The 26,310-nt window shown below is 39.8% G+C and overlaps 1 protein-coding gene across 1 annotated transcript in view; it reads left to right on the top strand.

The window, feature by feature from the left end:
- The first annotated feature begins 1,167 nt into the window (after nt 1-1,167).
- Nucleotides 1,168-26,310, top strand: part of loxl2b (lysyl oxidase-like 2b) — a 47,209-nt gene continuing 22,066 nt past the window's right edge. The window contains exons 1-4 of the mRNA XM_062417167.1: nt 1,168-1,260; nt 4,926-5,285; nt 5,686-5,861; nt 21,860-22,071. Of these exons, the coding sequence (XP_062273151.1) occupies nt 4,937-5,285; nt 5,686-5,861; nt 21,860-22,071 (737 nt within the window). The 5' untranslated portion in view covers nt 1,168-1,260; nt 4,926-4,936. The remainder of the gene's footprint in view (nt 1,261-4,925; nt 5,286-5,685; nt 5,862-21,859; nt 22,072-26,310) is intronic.

The raw sequence follows: 26,310 nt of genomic DNA, 5'->3' as shown, positions 1-26,310 counted from the left end.
GTGAATTAAAGTACAAATATGATCTATATAAGAGATGATTATATTTCCAGAAAAGTATAAGCCACTGCTATCTTCTTTGCTTAAAATTACAGCAAAACCTGCTCTTAATCTTTTTCTAATTAAATAAAAGCACTTAGCAAAGAATGAACCACATTATATTAGCAGAGTAAAACATGCAATAGCTGACTTGGGCCAGCGGGGGGCAGTGGACGCAAGCTAGGACCAGAAAATTGACATATTATCTCTTTATACTCTTTCTCTGACATCATCTGGCTGTTGAGCTGATTGCACTGTATTCACCATCTGTAAAAAAAAAAATAATGAGTCAGTTTCTCAGCTATTTGCTAAGAACATCTGTCTGCCTCTTTTTGTTGCCAGATAGTAACTTACAGTGGGCTTGTCAAAATAAACCAAGTGACATTAAAATAAAACAGTAAAGCTGTTGGCTGGAAAACCAAAACAATCTGCTGAAAGGTGTTAAAAAGCTCTGTAGAGCTGAGGAGAGGTCCAGTAATGATCAGTGCAAATGACCCCTACCACACATCAAACCACTACCATTGTAATATACAAATATTGATAGCTGTTTTAAGTTAACTTGGCCTTTAAAAAGTTTGTATTTTACTCAGTATTAAAGTTTGGACACTTCCTCCACCACAGTTAATAACCCTAAACTTATTGGACTATATTGTATTATGAAGTCGTATTCCAACAACTAGTATTATTTTTGGTAAATATAGTGCCTCGTTTACTTTTCATTTCGTTTTTACAGTTTTATCAGACAGTCATTGAAAGCAGCACCGCCGCTTCACATAATACATCCGTACACTATTAATGTACCGTTGCGTTCAAGTCGGGTCCGCTATTTCAACGACCCTCCCTACTGTGCCTCGGATTGGCTGGTGCTCGTTGCCTAAGACGTGGGGAGTGAGATGGTTGGGTAATAGAGTAAGAGTATTAGAGTTAAAGCCAATCAGAGGCAGAGTAGGGGTGGGTCTTCGCGGGATGCGGGTGGTAGAAAAAATAAAATAATAATAACGGCTCCCAGGTCCCGATCCATCTCTGGTGAGGTCATCGCAAAGGTGGGCGTCAGTGGGCGGGGTCATGCTGCTCCGGTCCAAAGCCAGAGATTTGTATAAGGGAGTGAAAGTTAAGGGGGAGACGGAGGAGAAGCTGCTGACTTTGGGCTTTGGTCTGCACGCACTGAGCTGCATTCTGCCTCTTACTGCAGCCTGCAGGAGCTCCACGGTCCTCTCAACTAAAGTAAGTTAATCTAGAGTCTGGAAAATATGTGAATGTCATCTCAAGAAAGTGAATATTAAAGCTGTAGCCTCTATTATAGAGACTTCATATGTCTATGTGGTCAGCTGTGATGATTTTGAAGTTGTGATGTAACTGCAGGGTTTTCATCGTCTTAAGTTTTGATCTTTAGTGGCTGGTTTATCAAGTTTTGCATTGATCTTTGTATTATCTGTGAAAGGATTAAGACATGTAAGTTATTAAATATGCACAGTAATGACATATTAATCAGAATTATAGAAATCTTTTTCAGTTTTTACAGCATTTACACAGCTTTGTCTTTGTCTGCTTTGTATATATAACATATAGATAGAACAATCAGTCCTATAATAGCTTAGTTGATTATCAGAAGATTAATTGTCAAAGGTTTTGTAATAATCAATTAGGCCCTGTTTTAGTCATTTTTTATGCAAAAATGTCATCATTTGCAGGTTCCAGCTTTTACACTGTGAGGATATGCTGTTTTTCTCCTTTTAAGCCCAATATAAATGGAATATATTTGGATTTTAAATTGTTAGTTGAACAAAACAATCAATTTCCAGATGTTAACATGGACTCTTGGAAATTGTATTCAGTATTTTCTGACATTTTATTGATGAAATTGGATCATTCAGTGGGATAAACCATCTTGAAATTGTTCAAATTAAAGAGCGAGTTCAAGAGAGATCCGTGTCTGATTTAATAATGGAAGCAAGTAGATCTGGACTTGTTTTGGTGCCTTGAAATCTGAACCTTTTCCTCAACACTTACTCTCATAGTAGAGCTTTTATTCGAGCGCTTTTAGAAGAGGGGCGCGAGAAGAGCAGTTGACATTCTTATAAACTGACATTTTGACCTTTTCAACCAGTGCATAGATGCCCTCCAGCAGCAGGTGGGACTCGTGTGTCAGACTTCCACCAAGGTGAAAGCAGCATGTATATATAGGATTTAGGGTATCAAAAGACCTTCCAACTTTTCTTATATGCAACCTTTATCATGGCAGCACTGCCAGTAAGATAATGGAGGTGTTGTTTTTTATTCAGCTGTATGCTTTGATTTACATTTTTAATTTTCTCATGAGCATGATCTCTCTTGTTCAGAAACATCTGTGAGTGTGTCTGAGGCATCACAGGTTTCAGGTTTCAGCATTTCTGCTTCAGTGAAGTTCAATCAGAACATCCTGGCTACTTTGCCCTGTTTGATTAGATGTTGCCTATTGGTTGGTCATTCTCTTAATATGAGTTTTTTCTGCTCAAAAAGTTATTAAATTAGTTTTCTATGGAAACAAATGTCAGTTCTGTATGTATCACCTCAGTTGAACCTTTTGTCTTTATGTACATGCTGACAATGTCTTCCTAATGACAACATCGCTGTTTGGACTGACACACTGAGCAGACCCAGAGGCTGCAAGCTTCATTCCATCTGTTCATTCTGTAATGCGCGTGTTGTTTCTAGCTTGTGTAACCACTGCCACGTTACAATGAGGAAAGTAGAAACCCTGTAGTTGGAAGATCATCCCCCCCCCCCCCCCCCCCCCCCCAGATGTTTTTTTACACAAAAGCAGAAGATCTTGAGCTTTTAAACTTTTGATTGGTTTGCAGGGAAACAGCTGGTGATGAATAAGTGAGTGATTTCACACGCGCACATTTTTGAGGCGTGTTCCATCCAGCCATGAACTCTTGGTTATATCATTGTTTGACTGGTGGACGTGATTTATTATTTTCCCTTTAAGAAGATAGATAGAAGCAGTGGCGTGGCCAAATATCAGTGTTCCTCTGTGGGAAGCCCAGTATTTCTTGGGCTCATGATGTGAATTTCAGTCAGACAAAAGTATTCCATGATCATCTATTCACACAAATCCAAAACAACGATTGCAATGATAATCAAACCCATAGCCAGTTGTGAAATCTTTTCCATTTGTGGTTTTAAAGTCCTGTGAGAAAGTAATGCTTCTTACATCATCCCAAGTATGATGTGCATTTTGTTGAAAACGTATCAAAAGCGAGAAAGCTGTATAGTACATTTGTAGCTGTTTGTGGGCAGTGAAAGAAGCCCTAAGTTGTGGGAATGTTTTAGCATTTATTTGGAGTTGTGTAAGTCTAATGTTAACACTCTTCAACTTGTTGCCTCTGCCCACTTCTGAGAAAAAGTATCTGTCTCTTGACCTGCTCGGTGTGGTCATCAGAGATTTGTTATAGAAGCTGCCTGATGCTGCTTGAAATGAGGCTGATGAGAGCTGGAGAGACTCAACCAGTGTGAGCTTGTTTTCAAAAATGTTGATTTTACCACTTGTTAGGTCTGTCCAATAATTACATTATTGACATTTCATACAATAACGTAATTATCAACATCATCATGTCTATATATGGACTTATTATGTGATACATGGAATGACCTTGATCATTTTTTTGACCTCAGTATTGTCACACTTCACATTAGCAGCTAAGAGGCTATTCATGTCACATTGGCTAAGCAAGTAGTGTCCTCCATTCCTCACTGTGTACGTCCTGAGTGGAGACTGCAGAAGAATTAAAGGTAAATAACTCTGTCCTGGCCAATAATGGCAGTGTTTTTACAGAAGCATAGCGCCCACTCTCGTATCCCCCCCCCCCCCCCCCACAAAAAAAAAAGTATGTTCAAAACCCAAACAGCAGAGGCACTTGACTTTAATTCCAAAATCATGGGTCAATCTCCAAAAAACACTGGATCTTACATTTAGCATAATGAACCTTAATGCCAAATTTTCCATTGTGATGTTCACTGCTGCTGTGAGGATGAAGGTTGTGTAACTTTATGCCACTTTTCAAGTGATCATTTTAACCCAAACCATGGTCTTTCTCTAACCCTAAACAGGTGGTTTTTGTGCCTAAACATAACCAAACCTTAACCACAGCATTGTTGCACTATTAAAACATCATTATTATGTGATTGTGATTTGTTATGGTTTTGGAAAGCGGCATATTACGGTCCTATGAGTCATTCTGGAGTGCATTACAATGGCCACTAGATGGCGTAAAGGTAGCCATAGGTTGTTTTTTGCTGGCTGAATTTTAGATTATGTGTTTGTTTGTTTAAAGGTAGGGTTGGAAATCCCGTTCAGAAGCACTTTTTGTTATACTGGGTGAAATGGTCCTTCTATTATCATAGGTATGAAAACATTATGTCTTTAGAAAAACGAACGGAAAAAATCAGACCTCTGTGGCAGCCACAGGACTGATAAAACTCCGACCAATCCATGCTCTTCGCACCGAAAAGCAAAAACCAATCAGGTGCCTTCATGTCTAGTTCTGCATCCGCCCCCCTCTCTCCCTGCCTACTTCGCACGTGCACAGTCTTCACCAGTCGCTGTTGCCGGTTTGTGGGGGCGTGGCTTGGACGGACTCACTGACGGGAGGGGGAGCAGCGGGGTGGAGGCAGGAGGAGGTGCTATTTTCAAATCTTGCTAGCTCTCTTGCTAGCTTTCCAACATTACCAACCCTACCTTTAATTATGGGGATGTGTTGGTAAAATCAGTGGAGTGCCCCTTTAACTTTGAAACACCATCCTGTTTCTCTGATTCCTCCAAACAAACAGCAAACATCATTATGAAATACGATCTAAATGTTGCCATGGAATTTTAATTAGTGCTCTTCTCTTTGTCTCCTCATCAGTTGTGACCAAAATGATGGCCACACAGTACCTGCCCTGCTGCACGCTCAATCTATTAGTGCTGTTACAGCTGGTCCTTGGCCAGTATGAACAGCTCGGCTACCCTCCGGGCTACCCGGAGCCAGTCCAGGAACAATACACCCCCCCACAGCTGGCACCGGACACGCCCAGGATTCAGCTCCGATTGGCGGGAGATAAGAGGAAACACAACGAGGGCCGCGTGGAGGTCTTCTACAACAATGAGTGGGGAACTGTCTGTGATGATGACTTCACTATCCACGCTGCTCAGGTGGTGTGCCGGGAGCTGGGTTACCTGGAGGCTGTCTCATGGTCACCATCGTCCAAGTATGGGAAAGGAGAAGGTAGGTGGATGTGATAGAGGGTCCACCAGTGAGGGAATATGATAACTACTGCTCAGATACTTGAGTGAAGTAAAGCACTGTTCCCTCAATACAGAAATATTAAACACTTTTCCATTCATAAATCTGTGTAATAAATATGTACTCAAACAAACATCATCGTGTTCTGCACAATAGAAATAGAAACACACCGTATATTGATTTAACCCCGGTTCTGGATCTTCCATGACTTATTTGTACCATTACTAATCGGAAACTGCTTCATGATAAATGTTCCACAACTTTTGGAGAAACTATCTTAGCCTTGAGGAGAAATCTATTTTTCCTCTGTTGTTTCCACAACTGAAGGGGAAAATCTCTCTCCCCACGGAAGCACCGATGAACCTCTCTTTTGTTTCGTCAGGACCCATCTGGTTCGACAATCTGCACTGCACTGGCAAAGAAAAGACCCTGGCGCTGTGTCCCTCCAACGGGATCGGTGTTTCGGACTGCAAACACAGTGAAGACGTAGGCGTGGTGTGCAGCGACAAAAGGATCCCGGGATTTAAATTTGTCAACACCCTGCCCAACCATGTGGAGGTAAAGCATGAGCACGATGCAACATCCACACATAAGATCTAACACAACAGTGGTCATAAGATCTCTACCTGTATACTGAAACTTGTCTTGCTCCAGACTTTTTACATGACGGTACTGATTCAGACTTCAAAGTGTTACAGAAATGTTACCTTGTCCGACCCAGCAAAAGTGACAAAGTGACTCAGTTGCAGATAAGCATATTATTCCCCTTTTTAAAAATCATTATTTAATGATTATTCATGATTCAAATCTCAACCCATGCAAAGGTTATGCATTAATCAGTACATTTAGTGAGGTAATTAGTTGATAGTTAAAGTGGATCTCAATATAGTCTTACACTTTCATTGAATTTGGGGGAGGAAAAAAGATGGAAAAACGGTAAATAGGAAAATAGGACAAAAATAGAAGCAGAAGAGTCTAAGATATGACTTTTAGTGCCTTTAGTCATTTTTAGTATGCGTTAAGCTTCAAAAACACTGCACCTACACCTCCTTTTATGCAGTTTAATAGCCTGTCTTCCTTTAACCATCCCTGCCTTGTAGATGTCAAATGGTTATCTTTTTTGTTTGTAACACAGGAAATCCATTCAAAATGTGACGTCTCCAAGCTTAAATTGTGATAACCCTGATGACATAATCTGGATTAATTTCTCATACTTGATAAATGTCCACCAGAGCTGCAGAAAACATACTGCACAGATGTTTTCACAAGCTCCTCATGATGACTGAACTAATTCTGAGGCGTAAAAAGATCAGCGGAGTGTCCTTTTAAATGATAAATCTTTCCTGGCTGGAAACAGTTCTGCACACTTAAAAGTCAATAACCCACCCCCTGACTCTTTGTTTTAACAACAGTCCTTTTTTTAAATGGCCTGCAGTTCGAGTGTGTCAGTGAGAGTGAAGTTAAACGGGTAATTGTTAGGTGTTGCTCTCATAACTGTCAGAGTTGTCTGGCTGGACGTTTAAAGGCCCTGCTGAGCGTGGCTCTCTGGGCTGGCCAATAAGCTTGCATCTAATTGCCACCTAAAGCTGAATGTTATCTTTCTGCTCACTGTGCAGGCCCCATGAAGCCACATTCCAATGTTATGAGCGAACCGCAGACCAGAGCTGAATCTCTGCCTCTGTCTCTAGTCGTGACCCACTCCTCTGCCTCTGTGAAGTGTTTAAAAACTAATATAGTATTTTTTTCCAAAATGTCCTCAAAACATATGTGGACAGCCCAGGAGAAGCTTTTTTTCTTTTCCAAAAGCAACTGGTGTGGGGTTTGGGGGGTTGTTATGGTTGGCTCCAATTGAAAAACTATCCGCCGAGTCGCCGAGCTTGTCGGATGAATTCCTTGTGACTGTAGAGTTTGTTAAAGTTTGAATATACAATCTGCTTTAAATCTGCATTGTGGGAACAGATGCCTCTAGCAGACTTCCTCTGCAGAGGTTTTACAGAGACAAACGGTAAAGATTATGATTCTCTGGAGAGGTCTAGACGTCTGGAGTCAAGCCGGGATAGTGGCTGAAAATCCCACTCAGCTTTTCCATTCACTAAAAAAGGGGGTCATGTGGTCTTCCAGTGTATAAAACACTGCCGGGCCCTGCTGCCACACAGTCGGGCTCAGCCTTATCATCTGGAAGTGGTAATCTGGTGACTCACCCAGGCATATTCTGGTGTGTAATGGAAGCCATGACGACATGTCGCTGGGGGTTTTGTGGTACAGAATGATTAGTAGGCTCTAGGACGGATAAGGAGCTTGGATGTGGAGGCACCGCCATCTTCTCAGGTGGTTGTAAGCTCAGCACAATAACCAGCTGGTCAACCATAAAGGAAATACCCCTAGAGTGAGCTAAGAGGGAGGTGAAACATGAACCCTTGCATGCACGTGTTGCTGACCTTTAACATGTGTGCTCAGATTCCTTCTCTGGGAGTGCTTTGTCCTGTCACATTGATGAAATAAAAGAGGTTGCATCTTGAGTGTTCCCAGTTTTTTGACCTAACAAGTGTTCCACGTGAGCTGTAGAGTTTGTGGTCGTCAGAGTTTACTGAATGGATTCCAGTGGTTGTATATTTAGCATTGTGTCACGGTCAAACAGACAGTAAACAACACCCAGTTGACACCCAGTGTTCAGTTCTGCGCTTTTGGGTTATTTACCATGTCATCCCACCAGTGTGTATTTATATTTCTGTCGCGCTTTAGAGGAAGTCTGCTGCCTGGTCTCAATGTTTCAGTTGATGCAGAAAGTGGCAGCAAATAATTTTCTGAGGTCTGACCTGCGATCATGCGCAGGCATTTCATTCCATTTTTAAACCAATTTCAACATTAAGAAATTCCAGGGTTTATGAAATGTGATGTTTGGCAGTGCCCATTTCCACACTGCACCAACAGGCTGACCCATTTATCCAAAATGATGTAAACAGTGTTTCAGTCAGATTTTCTCAACCTGATTTATTCCAGTCTACATTTTGGGCAGGACAGAAGCAGCAGGAATATTCACAGTTGTTTGACTTTCTCTGTGTGTTTTTCTCTGTGCAATGACAATAAGAGGAATTCTTTTCTTAATGGGGAAAATGTCAACTGATGTGTGGAGACTGACTACACAAAGGGGGCATTGTGGAGATGTCTGTCATCAGTCTAGCAACTCTGGAGAGATGTAATTAGGGCTGAGAATTGTAATCATTGTGGCCATTTTTGCTGCAAGTGTCCTCAATTATAAGTAATCAAAAGCTTTTGAGACGGAAAAAGAAAATGGGGAAAGTGGTTTATAATGTTGGATAATATTTTTCTCAAGTGTGGTCTGCTTTATATCTTTAGGTTATGAATTGTTTCGTTGGACAAAAGCGAGCAATTTCATGACATCACCCCTACAATGAAGAAAATAATCTGCAGATCACGCGACAATTAAAATAATTATTAGAGGCATCTAAAATTGTTGGTACTGTGTGCTCACATGTGTCATCCTCAGCTATTACTGTGTACTCAGAAATATGAAGCTATTATTTGGTATAAAAAACATTAAAGCTTCACCAATATATCCTTTTAGATTAATCATTTTTGTCATGTGGAAAGTTATGATGAAACCACATGAAAGCTGTCATCAACTCTGCAGTTCCCCTCACCTCTACAGGGTGTTTTGGTGCCTTTCAACTAGTAGTTTTGGTCCACACCTTATGGGGCTTTTCCATTATACAGTTCTAGCACTACTCGGCTCGACTCGACTTGATAGTACCTGGTACTTTTTTAGTAGTTTTACGCGAGTTAACATGGAACCTATGCGCAGAACTACACCGTGGTCCTTCGACAAGGTGCATACGGAACTGTGTGTGGTGGCACGCGTGCTATGATGACCCCACCCATGTTGAGGAGGTACTAAGAAGTAATGGAGAACAGTACCAAACCGAGTCGAGTCGAGCCGAGTAGTGCTAGAACTGTATAGTGGAAAAGCGCCATTAGTCTCATCACCCAAAGCTCTCAAAGACCCACTGTACACTACCTGCCCAGCACCAAACCAGATATTACCACTGAAACACAGCTAAAAAAAAGAGAGTGAATTCCGGAAGTTGGACGGAAACATGTCCAAATCTATGCTAATGTTGTGCTTGCTAGCTAAATATGCAATTGTTTGCTAACAGTTTAAGGTAGCCATGTCAACTTGGTCATAACAAGCAAATGTTGTGTCGCATTGCCTCCAATTGACCCAAAGTCCATTAAATTAGGTTTAATTTTCAAAGGATTTAGATTTGCAGTTAAATATATGAACCTTATAATGCTCCAACTGAGCGTCAATCAAAAGTAAGACAGCAAAGAGTATTTGTGGTGAATAAAATCTTACATGCTGTTTTTTACTCTCTGGTTTTTTTCTATTAGCACAAAGAACAATTTTAACATATTTAGTCAAAGCTCTCATACACTATGCACTACCTGCCCAGCACCAGACCTAAAAGGAGAGTGAGTATTGAATATTGGACTTGTGTTACTGAAGTTGCCGGACTCCAAAGCAATGCTAATGTTGCGCCTGCTAGCTAAATATAGAATTGTTTGCTAACAGGTTAACGTAGCCATGTAGGCACATAGCCAACTTTATATGGTCATAACATGCTAACGTTGTGTCGCACTGCCTCCAGTTGTCTAAAAATACATAAATGTAGATTTAATTGTCAAAGTGTTTAGATTTAAAGTTGATAATTTGCAACCTTATTATGTTCCATCTGAACGTCAATCAAAATAAGACAGTTTTGGTGAATAAAACCATATTTTAATTCTGTTACTCTCTGTTTTTTCTCCATTAGCGCAAAGAAAAAAATGTATCATATTGAGTCATTTTATTAGTTAATAAACACATATATATAAATAAGCCGTAGTCATATAGGGAAATTAAAGCTAGATCCCTTTCCCTGTCTCAAATGAACGTCGAAACTTTCACAGAAACCCAGCTCAACATGTACTCAGACCTCTCAAGTCTCACGCATTGACCGTGAGACACACGCATCTGAAGCAGTTCACACGCTCTCACGCCACACCTATCGTTTCTCACGCTGAGAAGTGATAGATCCCACCTCGCAAATCAATATATTATATACAGAATGTAATCCATACATCCCAACTCAGTGACTGCGCGCGCCTCCCTGATGTCTGTGTAATCTCACGCCAAACTTTTCATGAAACTTGAGAGCACTGATGTACTAGTAGCTCATCATGAATAGTTTGGGTAGTGGAAAAATATCTTGCTGATTCTAAATGTCTATACTTGCTCAGTTTACCTGTTAGTCTGCTGTCTTGTTCTTGACTAATCACCTGTGGGTGTCATGTTAGAACAGGAAGCAATGAAATCTGAATGTGGGCATTAACAGTCCCTTCTATTCACATTATAATCTTTATTTCTTTCCCTTCTTTTCTTGCATCTTTTATTTTCCCTTCCTTTCTCACTTTCTGTCCCACTTTTGCTCTCATAAGTAGATTACAAGCCGCCATGAAGTCACCCCAAGCAGACTTTACAACTCCCATTTTCCCCTCTTATGTCATTTTTTCCCCTCTGAGGCCTTAAGGTCAAATCTTCCAATTTCTCCCTGTAAAACCACCAACCGCGCTGTGCTAGGTTGGCATAAATCGCCTTGTCAGCCCTTCAGCTCATTTTCACTATGAAATTGGATTAATGCATGGCAGCTGTTTGTGTCACAATCTTTTTTTTTTTTCACATGGCTCGTAGATGTTTCTGCAGCTACGTAAAAGTTTTCACCCCGAGGCATCACATTCCCACAGTGCAACGCAGGCGGATGTTTAGCCTCTGGAGATTCTCTTCCTAAAATTAACCACTCCATCTTACATCAGTGTGAGTGGAGGATCTCTTGTGGGGGAGTTTACTTTCCCAGAGGTTATGAACTTATGTTACAACAAAGAAAAGTGGATTTCTAGGTGTTTTGATGCATGTTTGAGGCCTAAAATAGTAGGTAGACATTGAGTTTAGATTTTTTAATTAAAAAATATTTGCAAATGTCTGTGAAAATTTGAGAGTCCAGAACCCAGTCTCAAATGTTCCCGTTTGCTGTTGGGATTTTATATTAGTGGATATGCTTAAACGTGATCCAATCTACTTGTGAAACAATGCATATGACTCAGATTACTAATATCTGTGTTTGAAAATGCTGGCATTACTTGTGAAAAGATGAATAAAACCACAGTGACACAAACAGCTGTTCTTTGTGTTGTACAGTGAGGTTTGTGTGCCTTTTTTAGCACATAGTACCCTGTTTTTTAGTACCTGTGTGTGCACAAAAATGTTAAAGAGGGCCTATTATGCTTTTTCTTAGTTTCAATTACATATATAATGTTACAATGTCAGATGTTCACATTAAAATATGGTCAAAGTGTTAAAAACCACAAGTACAATGGGTTAACGTATGTAGAAGAAATCCCTGTGAGCAAAAAGCATCATCTTCACACAGCTTTGAACACTCAGTTTCCAACAGTTTTTTTCAACTTTCAGCCCAAGCTAATATCAGCTCATGACGGATGTCTTTATATGGTCATCTGCTCCATGCAAAACGCACAAGTTTACTGCTCGACTCCACTAGCATTATGGCATTTTTCCATTGTTTTGAGTGTAGTCACGCTGAACCGTGACCGGAGTCAAGCTGATACACATGCGTCAATGTCTGAGGATGTTAGGCCTTTGATTAGTTTTATGGTGTTTTTTTTTGTCATGTCCAAAACAGATTTGTTACATCGAATAGACTATTGTTGAAGAGGCCACAAACCTCTTGTTCTTTCTGTCTGGTAGTTTTCTTTGTGGTTCTTCTCCACAGCTGTCTTTGTTTCCCCCTCTCTGTCACAATGTGTAACAGCTGTTATCTGTTGTACTTTTGCTAATTGAGCCGATGTCAGACTTTGCTACATGTTCAGATGTTTGGTTTAAATAATGTTTAAAAGCGAGCATCAATTTCAGCCTTGGCCAAGTTTCTTTCATGTTTGCTTAAAAATGTAAGAATCAAAGTTCATGACCTTCTTAACATGAGTTTGACACAACGATCAAAACTCAAGGTCCATTCACTATTATGGTAACAATTAAGAACACGATTATTTAACATGGTTACTCATCGATTTTGGAAACATTATGCATTCATCAAACTTTTAAAAAAAAACGTGTCTTTTTAACAGTAGATTACCTTAAAGTTTAATTCGCCTGAAAGAAAAAAAAAAAAGTGTAAAAAAAAAAAATAATAATAATAATAGTATAACATTGGACTGCTAGTTTGCACTGTTCGTCTCATTGCGCTGTCCAGCTGCTCCGACACACAATGCACTCAATATGTAACAAAAGACAAAACCAGAACATCATTGCAAAACGGAATGCGGCACAATAATCTTAATTATCTTGTTTTCGTAATCATAAGAAGCCAAAATCATAATTGAAAGTAAAATTTGATGAATCATCCAGCTCTAGACTCATGCAGAGCCACTCGGATGGAGTCCCAGAGCTGCAAATTGGCATAATCGATCTCCATTAAGTTTGGGCTGTGTCTGCAGACATGCAGATGGCTTATCTAACCTGCCACACCTGCAGGTACAGTACAGAGAAGAAAATGTGAAAAACAGATTCATTTTAGAGTATTTGTACATCAAACCTGAACACTCTGTTTTGTATTTTGCTGTTGCGTCATGTTATAAACCTCATCAGCTTTAATATTTCTGATTTACTCTGCTTAGGACCTTTACTTTAAAATGCAAAATGAGACAAGCAATACCACCAGTCAGGTCCTTGCATCCTAAAATCACTCTTAAGTATGTCTTTATTTTCCATGTTTTAATATCACTTAGGCTTCATATGCCATATCAAAGCAGTTCATTTCCATACAATCCTTGTCTTTGTAATTTACGCCCCAGTTCAAGGTTTGTCACAGCTTTGTGTAACATCTGTTTCCAGTCTGTTAACAAAGACTCTTTTAATGGATTTTAAAGGAGGAACTGCACACTGACACAACATTCTCTGCATTCTGTAATCGCTATCTTTGAAAACACATTATCCTCATTTTGTGTGCCTCAGCCAGCTCCAATGAAAGACTGGGTATTAATTAGACATGTTTTTAATTCTCGAGGTCCAGTTAGGGACCTATAAAAAATAATTTACAACAAAGATGTACCTTGACTTGACTACAGGCGAAACAAACCCTCTCAGAAAACATTTTGAATGCTCACAGCTGAAAAGCATACAGTGTCTTGCTATGTACCTCTAAATGCGAGGTGTTTTCTGTTAGCAGAGAGAGCTGTAGAAGATCTCTATTGGAACCATATGTTCCTAAGCACTGCACTTTGTTGTTGCTGGCAAGTGTAGTCTTTCCTCCACTGTGGACTGTGTAAGAGTTATGTACCAAATTTACTGAAAAACTAAAGCACATTGTGGATCAGCCTCAGTGCAACCACAAAGCAAAGTAAGAGAGCTGTGTGTGAAGCTGGAAGATAATAAACCTGCTGTCCCACTTGTAGTCCGTCCATACCAGTCAGTCTATGTTTTTTTGTCTGATTTTAACCTGAATTCGTAGCTCCTGACTAATTTTAGAATTCAGCCGAATTTCTGCCAGATCGGTTGTCATTTGACGTGTAGTTTGAGGAGGTCTCAACAGCTGATTAATTGCTGGTACGATCAGTGATCTTGCTGTTTGAATATCGGCGGTTACATTTGTGTCAAGTTAGAAACTAGCTAGCAAGCTAAACTACATAGATGTACTATAAGGGCTGGCTACCGGACCAAAAATAGCACCCATTCAGCCCTATAAGAATTTTTCAGCTGGTATAAAAAAAAGTTTCCATCTTCCGTGCTTGCTTCTGTCTCCGTGTTCCCGCTCAGCCCATAGACTTTACATTGTGGTGATGTCACTGATTTTCAAATAGCTTTTCTCGACTCGAGGAAAGTTTTATAAATATAAAACCTCAGTGTATAAAAAATTAATAACAGAAAGAGTCATAATTTACCTTTTTGTTTGCAATTCAAGGTGTCAACATTTTTACAGACATCTCTTTTACAATGGTGGTCTATGAGGAAAACATTTCAATTGTAAAGTGCAAATGGGACCATGCAGTTCTTAGTGTTTTCCCTTTTGGTCAGTGTTGCCAATAGAGAACAGCAAGATTATCAGTGGTAGTTCATTGACTGCAGTAATCTATATCAAGACTAGCCTCTTTGTAATGGCATGTTGTCATTCCATCTTAGAGAGGAAGCAAGAAAGGGCAATGGGACTCTTTCCATTCCAAAAATGGATTAAAAGAGATATTTCTTTACTTAATGCAACACTAAAAGGACTATAACTCTGGAAGATACCCACTTGATTTGTCATACATCAAACTCTGGAAGCCTCATGTTAGCTCGAGGCTTCTAGCTAATATGAAATTGAGAAAATAATGACTATAAATATGAAAATACATTTCTCCACAGAATGAGGACTGTGAATTTTGTTCCCCATCTGTTACAGTGTTGCAGTAGGAATTTATGCTATTCACAATTCACTGCCAGTATGAACAGGATGAATGATGACTGGGACCAATAACTCATTCAGTGAAAATATGGTTATTTGAGTATTATTGTTATGTGGAATTGAGCAGGTGGACTCAAATGTAGGAGACAGCAAGCAGAGCAAAGCTGAAGAATGACGTCTTTATTTTAGGCTCGAGAACACAAAAACAAAGCTGGCACGTCGAAAACAGAATACAGAGCAGAGCAGAACAAACTGAACAAAGGACCCAACAAAGACTGAACTGGAAAACAAGGAATACAAACAGAAATTATGAGGGAATGGGGAACAGGTGATTAGACAAGGAACAGGCAAGGAGCTGATAGGCTGAGAGAAACAGTTGGAGCGGAGCAAGACTAATGAGGCTCATACAGTGCATGTGGGTGGGTGAGCAGAGGAGGGAAAAGCAGCAAACAGAAAACCAAAAAACAGAAAGCAGAAGAAAGAGAGAACAGTGAACAGGAACGTGTGAGATAAAACACCTCCAACACAAACTTAACAATCTCATCCTGCTGTCTTCTGAAAATAATACCATTAATATCATTTATTATTATCATCAATATGTCAGCCAGGAATTAGGATTTCATTATAGACACGTAAAAAAGAAGAAGAAGAAGAAGACAGAAAACAACAAACTTAACCCATAAGTTCATATATCCCAATATTAAATCTCAGTATATTTACTTAAGGTGAATAATAGAACATCATAAGAAATGACTGCGCATTGACTGCCTCTGAGTCCAGTCTTTACAACACAGGGAGACAAGCCTGAGGGCACCTGGTGGACTGGTGGGCAATGACAGCTAAGGATTAACCCTCCTGTTGTCCTTGAGTCAAGAAAGGAAGGGAGGAAGAAGGAAGGAAAGAAGGAAAGGAGGGAGGAAGGAAGGAAGGTAGGAGGGAGGGAGGGAGGGAGGGAGGGAGGGAGGGAGGGAGGGAGAAAGGAAAAGAGGAAGGGAGGAAGGAAGGAAAGGACAGAGGAAAGAAGGAAGGGAGGAAGGAAAGAGAGAAGGAGGGAGGGAGGAAAGAGAGAAGGATGGAGGGAGGAAAAAAGGAAGGGAGGAAGGACAGACGGAAGGAAGAAAAGGAGGGAGGAAGGAAGGAAGGTAGGAGGGAGGGAGGGAGAAAGGAAAAGAGGAAGGAATGAAAGAAGGACAGAGGAAAGAAGGAAGGGAGGAAGGAAGGAAAGAGAGAAGGAGGGATGAAAGAAGGAAGGAAGGAAGGTAGGAGAGGGAGGGAGAAAGGAAAAGAGGGAGGAAGGAAAGAAGGACAGAGGAAAGAAGGAAATGAGGAAGGAAAGAGAGAAGGAGGGAGGGGGGGAGGAAATAAGGAAGGAAGGAAAGAAGGAGGGAGGGAGGAAGGACAGAAGGAAGGGAGGAAGAAGGAAGGAAAGGAGGAACAGTCAAAACAAACAGGGTCAATTTGACCCAGGAGGACGACACGAAGGTTAAAGAGCCAGACTGTAACATAACCATGACAAATGTATTAAGACAGAATTTTTAAAAGAGAAATGACATATTATCCCCTTACTAATGAAAAGTTGAAGTCATAAGTAATAAAAACACACCATCAATGGATTCAATACAGTACAGTACTTTACATGGTTTGGTTTGATCAGTAGCTTAATATGGAACATTTTGATACATATTGCTTTATTACTAAGTCGGTTTGCGACTGTGTGACTCTTCTCCATGTGTGCTAATGTAACACAGAGTTTTAGTATATAGCCGTATTGGTTTTATATAAAAGTCAAATAAGTAAGTGAACACACTGAACCTCGTCAGAAGCCGGCAGAGTTTGTTGTTTCAAGCTTCAAGCACTTCTTCTGGTGTCTCGTCTTAATGTTGCAGCCCTAATCATCATCATAGCGTTCATTTAGAGACGTGTCTTTAATCACCAGAACTCCATGGGACAGAGGGTCGACTTAGTTAATTATGTTGTTGTGGTGGATGTTTGAAGAGTCAGTTAATCTAAATGAGTTTGAATTTGTCCCCTAAAACTGCTACTTTCACCTTCATCATCCATCATTATATATATATATAATATGAACAAATAGTGTTGTGCTTTGATTAAAAGTCTGATTTACTGTAAATGGTGGTTTGTATTTACTGGAACATACTTATGGGGTTGATTACAGTGGAGCTTTGTCAGTAAAACATTGTTTGACTCATTCATTTATTTGTTTTTACTCTTTATTAACAAAATCAGTAACAACCTAACAAATTGTGATGACTCTCCTGCTGTGATTCACAGCTGCAGTTTAAAAAAAAAAATATTTATGTCTTGTCGTGCCCAGACGAGCTGGCACTGAATCACTTCAGTGCTTTCTTGTTGTGGCCATAAGTCACGGCAGCATGTTTTGGTTAAACTAAGGCTGGATACTGAGGATCATTTCTGAGTAATTCCTGTGAATTACATTCAATGCAAAGTATCTTCATCTGGTTCTCATAATAACTGGCTTCTGCCATCTTCTGAGCACCTCTGTGTAGTTATTTAGTACTTACTGATGTCAGTTTCCGCTGTAAAGCTGCACTAATCAGTGTTTTTATGTAGAGACAAACCTGCTGCAGAGTTTTCTGCACTTCCCCTTGGCTCTATGGAGTATTTTAACATATTTCAGCTCACTGTTTTAGTGTTACAGCTAGCAAATATATTGTTTTGGTTCGGTCCAAATGCTTTCGTTGGTATTAAAAACTAAAGAAAGGAATGTCAAAAGGAAGAAAAGGAAAGTGCAACTGAAAAAATCATGAGCAGCATCACAGTAATTCATACACACAAGAGCTGCCTCGATCATCCAATGAGAGGGCTGGAAAGATCTATCTCACTAATTGGTGTGCACCTTGGGTTAATGCAAATAGTGTGCGTCACCTATCAGACAATAACATATGAGACTTAGAAAGATTATATAAATATCAAAATGGTAAAATACAGCAGAGATACATTTTTGACATCCATATAACACATCCATAGTTTTTTAAAGCATCACAATATTAAAAAACAGGTAGATCAAGAGTCATACTTAAGTGACTACATGTCTACCTCCAAATGATACTATTGGTAGATGATGTCAACAGTACATTGAATAGCATAATGTCACTTGATCAATAAATAGCATATCTAATCAGTGGTCAAAATACAACATAGGACACAACCTAGAAATGAGACAATGGTAATGACCACTAGGCCACCTATACATTATAACACAGACTCCAAAAGAGGTAAAAAGACCCTGTATGACAAGAAAAACTCATCTGAGATATATAGTAGTAATAGTAATATAGTATTCTACACATCTGGCCTTCTCTAAAAACATCCCACTGAGAAAAAGTTCAACATTACATTGAGTAGCAGTTCATCATTCAATCCCTTGGGAGACATTAGTTGGTAATGTATCCAGAACAACAGGAAGGGGGTTTTCAGTAAAGAAGCTCTTATAACACACAGTACGCTACCTGCCCAGAACCAAAAACAGCTAAGTTGGTGATTAGCTGGTAAAGAAGGTTGAACACATACTGTAGCAGCAACAGAACCAAGAAAGTAATTCAGTTTTGGAGCGATAAAGGGACTTTTGAGGTAGAAAACATGTAGAACGAACTCGGATATACCTCTGTGAAAAAGGGCTGAGTTTCAACATATCGGGGGCCCCCTTCAACTCTCCTGTACAAGTCATCCCGTTAATGGCTTTTCCATCTGTGCCACTTTTCCTTTCGGACAAGTGAAGGCTCAGGAAAGGCTACCCCCTTCCCCGGAGTGCGGCAAAACAAGACACACATGTTAGAAAACCCTTTTTTTTTTTTAAAATGTCTGCAAACAGACACGTGAGGACGATCTGAACTCTAAACAGGAAATTAATTAAGAGAAATTAAATAGATGGGAAAGGGATAGAGGGGAGGCTGGCACGTGATCCAAGAACAAGTGGAGTCTCTCATGAGCTGACCTCAAAACCAACTCAAAATATAGCTGTGGTTTTTTTAGATTTTTTATATAAGCTTTCATATATGCAGAGTAAAGCGGGGCCTGGCAGGGATGCTGTTTAACTCACCAAGATTTGGGGTCAAGTAATTTTTCTAATGTCTACTTTGGTTAAATGTTTAAGCCAGTCTGGATTTCCTTACTGCCAACTCTAACTTCTTTTTTGCATGCCTGCCACCGACTCATGTACTGTATATTCAGTATGTCCAAACAAGGTCACCATCGCCATATTTCCAGTCATTATCATGTTCCATGATCTCAGCCTTTATGTAGTTTTACATCCTCTGCAGTCCAGACCTGGTTGACCAGAATGATTAATGTGGTTATCTCTGGGAGAAAATAGCACAGGATAGAAAGAGCTGGTGATTTGTAGTTTTCACTCTGGTGGCATCTGCCCTTCCCTCGAGACAAATGCCAATTTAGCAAGCCCTCCTTTCTCATTATTTGATGTCTAGGTTTTCTTGGCTGTGTATGAGAGGAATCTTTACCAGCCCCATCTGTCGAGCAAACCGACATATTCTTCCCCCCATCCAGACAGAACTCCCTCTCCTCAGCCCACGCCATCACGTAGCACAAGAATGTGGGTTTGGTCTATGGAATAGGAAAATGTTTATTTAATCCTTGAAAAAAGGAAAGAGGAATGGCTCCGAGTTGATTTTTGACAGCTTTGCGCTAACTGCTGACTGAAGTTTGCCCAGATGCTCAGAGTATTTTCCTTTATGCTTACATTGACAAACCAATTATTATTGATTAGTTTATCAAAGTCAAAAACCATGACGGGAAATTGTTGAATTGGTCAGCCTACTTATATTAACATTTCATAAGTATTTACAGAAGACTCCTAGGTAACACTTTAGCATGTACACCACTGGGTGTAGAAGGATGCCCTGGTAGTACAGATCATGCTGAGTGAAAGAAGGCCCCATGCTAATGCTGAAGCACATAATGTAAGATACTACTGTTTTCCTGAATAAGAATCTGTAGCAGCTTAAATGCTAAATGCCAAACACATGTAGATTTGTAATTATACAGAATATATTATAACTTAGGAGTGACTTCCTACCCTGTTTGAATGTAGTGAAGGTGGAGTTTTTATACCTTTAAAGTAGCATCCATTGATTTTACCTTTCAGCCACTTGGGGGCAGTGTAATACGTTTTAAACACTGAAATATCGTCACCATATAAAGTTTAAAATGTCAGCCAACAGTTGTTTATTCACACATCTAGCAGACACACAGCGACGTTAGCATTCATTTGGAGTTGTGTTTCTAGCCATCTCACAAATGTAAGTCCAATATTTACTCTCCCTTAAAAACTGAGAAAAATATCTGGATCTTTAGCTGCCAAATGCTCCTCTGTGTCACTAACTTTGTCCATCTGGTCTTTGGTGCTGGGCAGGTAGCATGCAGTGGGATTAACAGAGCAAAAAAGAAGCAGCTGTCAGATGTTGGAAATAGGGATGATGAGTGTGGTGATAGTGAAGCAAAAACAGTCAAGTTTGAAACAATGAGCATCCGCTTACAATAAGGTTGGGTACATGAATGAGCAAGCCGTATCATAATCATCATTTTAAAAGTACTCAATGTTATATATTGTGTCTCCGGCATTTTAACACGCCTGCCACCACCAAAGCCCCTTATATTGTTTTCATAGATGTATTTCATAGATGTTGGATAGGGCGCCACTACTCACCCTATAGTCGATCTTTCCCAGCGGTCACTCGCAGTATTGCTGTGAAAAACCTCCCTCCAGTCCAAAAGCATTTTCCCCATAGACCACCTCTGTAAAAAAGACGTCTGTAAAACTGTCGACAGGACACCTCGAACTGCTAACAAAGTCAATTAGGACTCTTTCTAGTATTAATTTATGATCCATGGAGGTTTTATATTATTATATTTGTAAAAACCTTTGCAAGGAGGAGGAATCTGTGGGTGGGTAGGGATAGCAGGAGAACACCATTATGCAAATTTATTGGGGCACATAACATAGAAGCAAAGCTAGAAACTTTTTTGGCGTATGTACCAGCTTAGCAATTCTTAAAGGACTGATTGGGAGCCATTTTTGGTCCGGTATCCAGCTTTTATAAAACATCCATGAATGTTTTACATGGGGCTGCTTTCACTCTGAACGCTGAGAAGTTTCATTGCAGAACAACAAGAAAAAGTGAAAAAAGAATATGGTGTGTGTGACAGTTTGATGAGATAGTGATACAGTACAGCACGAGACAGACATTCCTGTTTGTGCAATTGGCGTAAATTGCAGTGTGTACAGTCCAGACCTCACGTACTTGGAAAGCACGAATTGACCATCGGTGACCATTGTTTCTTCTTAAAACCACAATGTGTTACAGCATGGAACACAAGCTGACAACCTACAAGGAACATAGTGAATTTCTCTGGTATTATTAAAGTGAAAACTGTATCTATAAACTAAGGGACACGTCACAAAACGTCTGGTGTCCTTTCACAGTAGTCTGAGCAGTCTGGAAAGAACTGTTGGTAACTTAATTACCTCCTACTGCATGTGTACTCACAATGCTGCGTTTGTGCATTTTTCCTCGATTACCATGGAAACCGTTTGATGCCTTTAGCTATTAAAGCCAAAAACAGTTGTGCAGGGGCAGCCAGTCACGGTGTTTAGCATTAATAAGGTGAATGACTGTAAAAATGTTTAAGCAATCTGGAAAAGATTTACAAGCAGTACACACGGAGCTGAGCAGCTGTGCTTATAGTTTGGGTTCTGGGGGGTGAAAGTGTTTGATTGCATATTATGTAACACAGGAAACGAAGTCAGGCAGATGTGATATGTAGCACTTTTACATCAGTTACAGAGGTCCTTCTAGCAAGAAAATTTGGAAAAAGTACTGTATATTTTATCAAATTATACAGAAATGGACCAAAAATCATTCAAATTTCGAAATAAATTACACATAAAAATATGTACACAGTTTCTATGACAAGTTACATGTCAGGGAGATAAACAGACATATGTTTGTTGTTTGGAATCCATGTGTACATTTCACCATTTCTTCTCCACAGAGCCTTGATATCCAAGTTGAAGATGTGCGCATTCGAGCCATCCTGTCATCGTACCGTAAACGGATCCCGGTGACAGAGGGCTACGTGGAGGTCAAGGATGGCGGTAAATGGAAGCAGATCTGTAATGCAGAGTGGAATCAGTTTAACAGCAGAGTCATCTGTGGCATGTTCGGCTTCCCCGGCGAGAGGAAATACAATGCCAGAGTCTACAAGTGAGTATTTCCTTCGCTTTATATGTGGTCCTGTACAGTTCAAAGAGCACAGGGTTTGATTCACTAGTGGCAACTTCTACCACAATTCATGGTATTATAAGGTACTCTGGTGTGGCCACAGACTGGATGCTTGGACTCGAGTGAATGGGAGTGTTGTTGGATAATGGTAAGGCCTGACTCTGGGCAGTTGGCAGATGGTCAACTCTGATCTGTTTTTCCCATTTTCTTTACCACACCCCACAAATTGGTAATTACATATTAACGATTCGCTTGAATGGAAGAACATGATAGACCCAGATTTGGCAGATTGTCTGGATTTGGCATTTACAAGAACTCGGTCATCACTACAACATGGGTCAAAATGAGGTAAACTGTCTTAAAACATCTAGGGTAGACCTTGATGTAACTTATGCCCCAACAGATCCACTTACAAATGATGTGTTGGGTTTAAATCCGTGGGTCAGTGCTGCTATCTAGTCGGTGCAGGTCACCATTTACATCGTATTAGATGGATGGTAAACATAGTCATTTCCAAGTGTTAAAATAATCAAGACAATATGATTACAAAGTCGGTCATGTACAGATTAAAACACTGTGCATTAACAATATAACACCATTATCATTATGTTTGGGTTCATTACACCGAACGTCAATCTTTGACTGATGTGAGGTCTCTATATTTGTTTGGTTTTCAGGCACTTCTGTATTAATTAGTGTCAGGTTGGATATATTGGCTCATTAGTACAAGTTAAATAAACATTTGCAGCCAGCAGGCACGGAACAATATTAGCATTCTTTCGGAGCTGTGTTTCTGGCTGCCTGATGAGTACGATAAAAAAATATTCCAATATTCCCTCTCATTTTAGCTCTGTTATGGTTTTTATGAACTCCTGGCTCGATACCCCACTGTGTTCACCAGTTAATCACTAACTTTATCGGTCTGCTGTTTGGTGCCTGGCAGATAGTGTACAGTGGGTTTGTTACTGATTATTCGCTGAGAATTGCTGATAGTGAAATACAGCAAGCCTTTCACCAAACTCATAATCATTTGATCTGTTGTTATTACCAAAGGTGGATTAGAAACCTTTTAGATACCTTGGTGTTCTGAATGTCTAGGGCCATTGGGCAGTCGCCTACTTGGTTGGCGCGGTTGGTAATCCAGACTTGATCAGCCATATTTCCTGTACATGACTTCATGTCAATTGACTGAAACTGATCTGCTTGACATGTCAACTATATTGAGTGATGTCAACTATGTGGTGTGTTACTTTTCCAACCTCAAGCTGACATTGAAAACTTAAAACGTCTTAGTCAGCTCATCAGGGCCCTGACCTAAATGTGCTTATAATTATGGTATGTACTGTGTAAACTTACATAATATGAACATTTAGTAGTCCATCTCTCTCCTGTGAAAACCATGCATCTCCAAAATGTCATCTTTAAATGAGACGATAGCAATATATTTTTGGGATATTTCAATGGGTTTCTTAATGGTTTATGTAGCTGAACCCATAAAGGAAGATTTAATTCTTTTGGTTCTTCTGAAAAACAACACATTTGGAGATATATAAAATAATGTTGTTACTATAGACAGCTGAGTATACAACTAAAATATGATTTCAGGTTTTGGATTCTGTTTTGGAGCAGTCTAGCAGCCCAACAGTGTAATAAACTTTGAAAACTCAGCCCAAGTGTCTAAAGATTTAAAATAGTTTTTATTTAATACAGACTATTAAAAAAAACTACAAAATGGGGTAGTTGTTGAAGGGTTCAAACACACAGGAATAATCCTGAATCATACACCTTCCAATGTGTAGATTGCTTGCTTGACATAACAAACCCTTATACATTGAAACTCAAACTTGACTCCAGTATATACAACATCAGTGCATTCCAGAAAGCTGTCGTAATGTGTGAGCGAATGCTGAGGGATCTAAATCCTGCTTACATGAGGAAGCTTGCAAGCCAGCAACGGCCACAGGTTAATCATTGCGTACCATAAAACTTCCAGTGCTCGAGTTAACCTTGATTTGACTGTCTGCCAGGCTGGAAGTTTATCCTGCTTTAGGTAACCACAGAGGAGCACGTCAGCTCCTCAACTTTCCATCTACGTGTCAGCCTGCACCGCTTGAAACGTGCAATGTGTTTTTACAGGCTGCCGTTTGAAACAGTGATGACAGAGAGCCAGGAGCGGCCCCTGCTCTTTATTAATACTCGGTTAGACTGTGTGCTGATGCTTCTGTGTAGCCTGTAGTTTAGCTTCGTCCAGATTGATTTCAGGAACACCAGATCTGAATTAAAATGATCTCATGGAAGTGAAGTTAAGCCCTTGCAATGACGTGGATAAAGTGGACTTTGATGGCACCAAAAGGATCGATAATGATACTCTTGTCTTGTCTTGAGTAGTGATACTGGCTTTATTAGGGTTGATACAGAACAGAAAGGAATTATATCACATTCTGGGCACACGAACACTCTAATGAATGTATGCCAAGAGATTCCCTCAAAAAGTATTTTCAATATAAGGAGTGGGAGGCAAAATCTACAGTCCTTACCCTGTATAAAAATGCATTCCAAATGTTAACAAAAGTTAATGAGGCTTTAGCAGTGTGAGCAGTAGATAAATCAAGGTGGTATCTTTCAAAGTTGGTATCTTTGTTGTATAAAATTCATTCTTGTGTCCCTCCACCCCCCATTTGTGCTACTGTCTTGTTGAAGCACTCAGAGAAAAAGACTGACTATCGATGCTTCATTTTACCTTGAGCTGGACTTTAGAATTCATTTTTCACAGAAATGGGGCTCAGGATTTTGTACCACATCTTTTACATTAAAATCAATTTCAGAAGGGATCTTTACAGAAAGCATGGACAAAGAGAACAATTGAAGTGACCAAAACTTTGTATATGAAGCTCGGAGTATTGTATACTTTATAGATCGGTAGACTTGAAAAGAAAGTGAACCTATCCTTCCTATCTTTCATGTGATTAACAGAGAATAGTAAAAAGATTTCTTGGAAAATTGAGGCCAATTAATGATTAATGATGACATTTGACGCATTAAACATAATAGTATATTTTAAGTATCCGATTCCATATGAGTGATTTTTGCCCAGATGTTACTTTCTACTGGAAACCAATTATCATGGTATCTCCATCCTCCATTGCAAACCTGCTCACTGCGATCATTTGTCTCTATCACAGTGAATGAGGGGTGATTACAGTAATCTCCTTTTCAAGATAAGGCACGATCAATGTAAAAAAGAATGTAAACACATTCTTTGTGGAGTATATACAACTGTAGATAAAGCTTGATGTGGCCTGATTGCATGCACGTGTGCCTTCGATGGCTGAAATCTGACGCTGAACTACAAATCAAAACATACCCATGTTGGAGTCTACTGTAGCATTCCTTTCAAACCCCCTTTCAACATGATTAAATCTCTACTGTAAGGCTTTAAAATGGCTGCATCTTGCAAAAAACCTCCCTGTTTCATAAATGTTCCTGTCTTTCAAACTCCAAAACCCTCAGTTTGCAACACATGCTTTGTGTTAAAAAATGTTGCCAACTCAAAACGATTTTGACATTTTAAATTGGTGGAGTTCCTTTCCATTAAAAGGCCCACATCTGTGTGCATTATCATTAATATCAAGTCAAAAGGCAGTGGTGTAGCGTGACACTCAAGCAAAAATGCTAAAAAAAAAAAAAGCAATATTAATATAAGTGTGTAATCATCATCATAGGTAGGTTAACACATTTTGGTAACAAGTCAACTTTCACAGCCTCAGGACCACCAGAAATTAAATCATTGCTCTATTTGAACAGTCTGATATGCATCCCGGCTGTGTTCACATTGCATCTGAGGAGACACCAGAGCCAGTCCTCTGGCTGTGGCTGAGAACATTAGCTCTGGGTGGTTTCCAGTCTGCAGGCCGCCAGCTCCCAAATGAAAAACAAATGCTGCTTGTCCGGTTTTTTAATGTGCACTTCATACAGGAGACAGAGATAGGACACGCTGTTCTGCAAATGAGGCTCATTAAATACATAATATGGGTTCGCTAATAAATTGAGAGGAAGAGATTAACGTCCCAGCAGGCCCCAAAGAGTGTCATTGACCTCAGTTTGTTGCAAGTTCATCTGGGGGACGGTGAACTCTCCAACCCTTAACCAACCGTTCACTTTTGGTATTAATTATACAATATGCTAATGTCTTTGCCCTTGTCTACGTTTATGGTGTCAAAG

Source organism: Scomber scombrus, chromosome 4, assembly GCF_963691925.1.
Source record: "Scomber scombrus chromosome 4, fScoSco1.1, whole genome shotgun sequence".
Taxonomy (NCBI): Eukaryota; Metazoa; Chordata; class Actinopteri; order Scombriformes; family Scombridae; genus Scomber; species Scomber scombrus.
This window is presented reverse-complemented; position numbering and strand designations above follow the sequence as displayed.